We start from the raw sequence: 5820 nt of genomic DNA, 5'->3' as shown, positions 1-5820 counted from the left end.
GAGTAACTTGAAGTAACTGAGTTACTTTTGAGAGAAGTAACTAGTAATGTAACTAAGTTACTATTTTAAAGTAACTTACCCAACACTGATGACCAATGACTATTTAGATCGCTTAGAGTGGTTTTGTGAAACTGCAAGTCAATGACTTTCAGATGAAGTGTTGTACATTTATTTTTCATTTACAGGTTTATCTTAAAGGTTTTTCCATTTGGTTGTTCGGTAATGTCCGTAAAAAGTATGAATGTTACTGAACTCTTACCTAGGATGAGTAGCCAATGAGCTGCAGATGCTCCACGGGCAAAGTTACAAAACTTTATGATCACACATTGTGTATGTTTGATGTGGAACATTCGCCCTGTTATTCATTTCTTTTTAGGCCAGAACAAGTCCAGTAAGTAAAATACACACAAATCAAGCTCTGACAGTGATGACAGGAGTTTTGCACACAAAGAAAATCTCATCAAAGCAAAAATATTAATCCAGAGGTGCTGGAGGGTTGTCCTGGTACATATTTGGCACAAAAATGTAAAAACACTGGTCCAGCCTGCTGAATATAAAGTGCTCTTTTTTTCAGATTTTGAAAGGCTTGTGTTTTGTTTTGTTTTTGTTTTTGTGGTGAGTGCCTGCCTCATACTCTTAAAGCCTGTAAGTGAGATCTAAAATGGTAGGTTAAACAAATGGCAGTGATTTTCCTTCCTCATGTGAAAGTGTGTAAATAACACACCCAAAACTCAACAAGACTTTAAACCACAGAGAGCTCTGCAGTGCCTGCTGTGATGCAGCCATTTGCTGCTGCTTCACCCTAATCCTGTTTAAACACAATATGCTGGCTCAGCAGGTAGAAGTGTGGCAGCTCTGTTTGTGTTTCATCCACAGGGTCTCATGACAGCATTTTGTTTTTGTAGCCCTTTGGTGCACACAAGTCTCACAGGATACAGGTGTAAATGTGAGCTAAAACAGGCCAGTGTTTAGTTATTGTCATTGGTGATCTGCTGGTGATATTACAAGAATTTGTAATACAGACATTCTAAATAAACACAAAAACTAGTAGATTTTCCTTTCAAATAGACTCGCTAAAACAAACAGGCTAGTAGGGGGACAGACAGCAGGGTGTGTGGTGCATAGTCCATTTAAAGCTGTGTTAGTACGATTAATTGCATCCTGACAATAACTGAATGAGATTATCGAAGGAGTACAAATACCAAGGCTCTTGTCAATGTTAGTGTATGCAATAAGAATTTTCCTTCAACCACGGTTTGACAGCTCCGAGCTGTTCCCAGACCTGATCAGAGGATGCTGGCTCACGGCATGACTGCCATGAAAGCAGCCTGCAGAACCTGAGGTGGGGGGCTGTTTAAATGGTAGTCAGCATGTCCAAAAACCAACACATCCAAATGTAACATAAATAAATAAAAATAGTAATAATGATATCTAAGCCACTTGAATATTTTAACTTTAAGCTAATATATACAAACTAACTTATATTTTATCCATCTTTAACAGTTGCCACACAAAGAAGGATTATAAAAGTAAAAAGATGAATCTAAATACTGACTGCACGAGTCTGAAATCACAGTTTTGTTAGGGCCTTATCATTACTACTGTACACCAGTGTTGGTCAAGTTACTTGAAAAAAGTAATCAGTAACTAATTACTGATTACTTCCCCCAAAAAGTAATCCCGTTACTTTACCGATTACTTATTTTCAAAAGTAATTAATTACTTAGTTACTTAGTTACTTTTTAAAAACACGATTTACAACCTGAATAGGTGATAAAGCGATCGATATTTAGCCCAGTTCTACTTTTTCTGCATAATCCATCATACAAAATGTAATCAAATGGAAAAGTCTCTTTTAAAAACTTGTTTTATTAGTTTTAATCTTTTAACTTTATGCATCAAGCAAAAATTTAATTATATGCAACATTCTCTGACTGGAAGAAATTTGTTTAATATTTAAACTTATTTTCTGCACATTCCAGCACATAAAATAATTTTTTTGTGTGTTTACACTCACTCTTTCAAATAGATGCAAGTAAAACACAGCAGAAAATAAATAAATGGTAAATGGCCTGTATTTGTATAGCGCTTTTTCTAGTCCCTAAGGACCCCAAAGCGCTTTACACAACCTGTCATCCACCCATTCACACACACATTCACACACTGGTGATGGCAAGCTAGAATGTAGCCACAGTCACCCTGGGGCGCACTGACAGAGGCGAGGCTGCCGGACACTGGCGCCACCAGTGTCGGGCAGCAATAAAGTCAAAGACTAGCAGTCCTGTTGCTCTATTTTCACCTGTAAAGCAGGAGTGCGGTAGGCGGAGGTTCACCCTAGTGCAGGTGTTCCGCGGCGGTCAGTGGAAGAATCCGCGAGTTTCTCTGTGAGTTTCCCACTATGTCAAAGCGCACTCGGTGCTTGCTTGGAAGTTTAGGGGTTTTTCACTGTAAAAAGAAGTTTTCTTCCCACGCACAACGGACGCTAATGTTTTTGTCACTTTTTATGGAATCAAACTCAAAGTAAGGTCAGTACTTCCACGCTTTAAACGCTGCACGCTCATACTCTCTCCCACACTCGATATATTATCCACTGTTGATCTGCACACAGCTGTTGTCACGAACGTCACACTTGCTTACGTCACTGTCATGAGACATTCTCGCAAAAAATCACGGTTTTAGTAACGCAGTAACGCAGCAACGCAGCGTTCCTACGGGAAAGTAACGGTAATCTAATTACTGTTTTCACAATAGTAATCACTTACTTTACTCGTTACTTGAAAAAAGTAATCGGATTACAGTGCCCATCTCTGCTGTACACACATAACTTTTAATAAGTCTATTTTGTCAGTTGTCCTGTTTTTCTGTGTGACTTGCTTTTGTTTCTTTTTATGCTTTAGAATGAACTGACAGATGAAGATTTCAGGTTGGAGGTCACTCAGATCCATAAGGTAGGATCCTGTGTGTTTCTCTGACAGCACTCAGATGTATTACTGTGCAGAAGGCTTCCCTGTTTGATTTCTGTTTGTGTGTAGGACTTCACAATGGAGACGTTTGCAGGGCCTGTGTTTGCCACGCTGCGTGGATCTTTAGGAATGACTGAGCAGGAGTATCAGCAGTCACTCTGCTCTGAAAATTGCTACCTCCAGTTCATCAGCAACTCCAAGAGCAAAGCAGACTTCTTCCTCACGTGAGTTACAACAAATTGGCTGATCATCTGCCAAAATGTACAAGTCTGATAAAGACAGATAAATCTAGCGGGGCCTGCAATAATGAACCCGAGTAATAAACTTTACACACAGATGTGCCCAGTTAAGTAAATGCTGCTTAAAGGGGACTGATTATGCTTTTCATCAGTCAGTTATTTAAGTTTTCCAATTACTTTTGAGTCTATGAAATTGTAGTAAAAATGCTTTAGTTCCGCACATTTTTACCTTATTGGAAATAAGTGTTTCAGTGCTTAAGTATGAAAGCTGAAAGTCTGCATTTGAACTGCATCGGTGTTGTTCTGTTTGAAATTCACTGTGGTGATGTCTCTGTCCAAATATTTATGGACCTAACTGTATATAAGCAGCGGTCTAAGAGTAGCTGTGTATCATAATCATCATAATCATCATCATAGTTTATTTATATAGCACTTTAAAAACACACAAGGCTGACCAAAGTGCTGAACAACAGAAATATAAAAGACACAATAAGAATAATAAATACGATAAAATAATAAACATAGTAATAACAATAAAATATAATTAAATACAAGTCAGTTAACCACTGAGTCAAAGGCCAGGATTTAAAAATCTGGATTTAAAAACCAGCACTGATGTCGATTGCCATTTGTGAAGAGGAAGATTATTCCAAAGCTTTGGAGCCACAATAGAGAACGCTCGGTCTCCTCAGTTTCATCCGTGATTTGGGGACTGAGAGAAACAGCTGCTCAGCTGACCGGAGCAAACGAGTGGGGACATAGGGCTTCAGCAAATCAGACAAATATGCAGATGCCAGACCATTTAAGGATTTAAAAACTAATAGAAGGAGTTTAAAATGAATCCTAAATTCAATTGGAAGCCAGTGCAGGGAGGCCAGAACTAGAGTAATGTGCTCAAATTTCCTTCTACCAGTTTAAATCCGTGCCGCAGCATTCTGTACTAGTTGCAGGCAGCATGGATAACAGTCTCCAAATCACACTTTGAAAGAAAAGGTTTGACCTTCAACAGATGCCTGAGATGATAGAATGATGATTTCACCACCCATTCACGTGTAATTGAGCTCTTCAGGTGAGGGGCCAGAGCAGTAAGGTCGACATCAGGGGTATCAGAGGTACAATTCGGGCTGAACAGAATTGCTTCCATTTTACGTTCATTAAAATTTAAAAGGTTTAGAGCCATCCATGACTTAACATCACTAAGGCAATCAAGCAAGAGTCTAATTGGGGAGCTATCAGAATGACTGAAAGGAAAATAAAGGTGGCAATCATCAGCATATAGATGAAATGAGACTTTGTGTTTTCAAAAGATCGCTCCCAGTGGCAGGAGATACAACGAAAACAGTTATGGCCCAAGAATAGATCCCTGTGGTACACCCCACGACATAGGGGCCACAGAGGACGATGACGAGCCCAACTTAACACAGAAGCTCCCGTTTGAGAGATATGATTTTATTCACAGGACAGCCAAGCCAGAAATGCCCACACAATGCTGGAATTAAGAGATCAGCAGGTTGTGGTCCACTGTGTTGAATGCAGCAGTCATATCCAGTAATATAAGCACTACATGTTTATCACAGTCCATCTCTACCAGAGTGTCATTCATAACCTTTATGAGAGCTGTCTCTGTGTTGTGAAATGGCTTAAAGAAAAATGTCAAACATTTGAGAGTTATTTAGATAATCCATCAGCTGAGCGTGAACAATCTTTTCCAAGATCTTACTCAGAAAAGGAAGTTTAGAGATGGGTCTGAAGTTTGACATAACTGAAATATCTGAGCCTGGCTTCCTAAGTAAGGGATGAATAACTGCATGCTTAAACTCGCTTGGTACTTGATCTGACAAGAGGCTGGTATTAATTATTTTCAGAATATGTGGTCCAACAGTAGGAAACACCTTTTTGAGAAAACGGGGATGAACAACATCATTCGGAGAACCACGTGGTTTAGCATTTAACACAACCTCCTCTAGTTAAGGTAGAACAATTGGTTGGAAAGCAATACACAAATTTGAACAGGGAACATCCACAGCCGGGTCACCAGAAGATAAAGTGGAGGGTCTGAAACTGGCAACCTTATCCACAAAGAAATTAAGAAACTTATTACACATAACCTCAGAAGACTGCAAAAGAACATGATCCTCTGTATTCAGTACAGAATTTATGGTATTATACAAAGCACGAGGGTTATGTGAATTAACAGCAATAAGGTGAGAAAAAAAGGAGTTTTTGGCGGTCTTTACTGCCCTCTGGTAAGCTTTCCAGCTCGTCTTAAGAGCTTCCAGAGAGATGTACAGCCATTATTATCATATTAACAATATGATAATACTGTAAATAATATTGTAAATGTTCTTGTTGGTTACAGACTCTCGCATCACCTTCATAACTTGTATTTGGATTTCATTATTTTAAATTATATAAGCAAAGTTAGATGAATTAGATTGTTAAAATTCTTATTCTTTTCAAATTCTGATAGATGTTCAACTCAACTCAAAAAAACATTGTGTTTTTTGAGTCCACGTGTGTCACTGACAGTGTTGGTCAAGTTACTTGAAAAAAGTAATCAGTAACTAATTACTGATTACTTCCCCAAAAAAGTAATCCCGTTACTTTACTGATTACTT

The 5820-nt window shown here is 38.6% G+C and overlaps 1 protein-coding gene across 4 annotated transcripts in view; it reads left to right on the top strand.

Annotated features, from left to right (window-relative positions):
* Positions 1–5820, top strand: part of pip5kl1 (phosphatidylinositol-4-phosphate 5-kinase-like 1) — a 53460-nt gene that overhangs the window by 27477 nt on the left and 20163 nt on the right. For all 4 annotated transcript variants that reach the window (XM_005748156.1, XM_005748154.1, XM_005748153.1 and 1 more), the window contains exons 3-4: positions 2898–2948; positions 3033–3187. In XM_005748156.1, the coding sequence (XP_005748213.1) occupies positions 2898–2948; positions 3033–3187 (206 nt within the window). The remainder of the gene's footprint in view (positions 1–2897; positions 2949–3032; positions 3188–5820) is intronic.

Source organism: Pundamilia nyererei, unplaced genomic scaffold (genome assembly GCF_000239375.1).
Source record: "Pundamilia nyererei isolate P.nyererei 1_Seehausen unplaced genomic scaffold, PunNye1.0 scaffold00215, whole genome shotgun sequence".
NCBI lineage: Eukaryota > Metazoa > Chordata > Actinopteri > Cichliformes > Cichlidae > Pundamilia > Pundamilia nyererei.
Note: the sequence above shows the minus strand (reverse complement) of the source record. Positions and strands in the feature narration are given on the sequence as shown.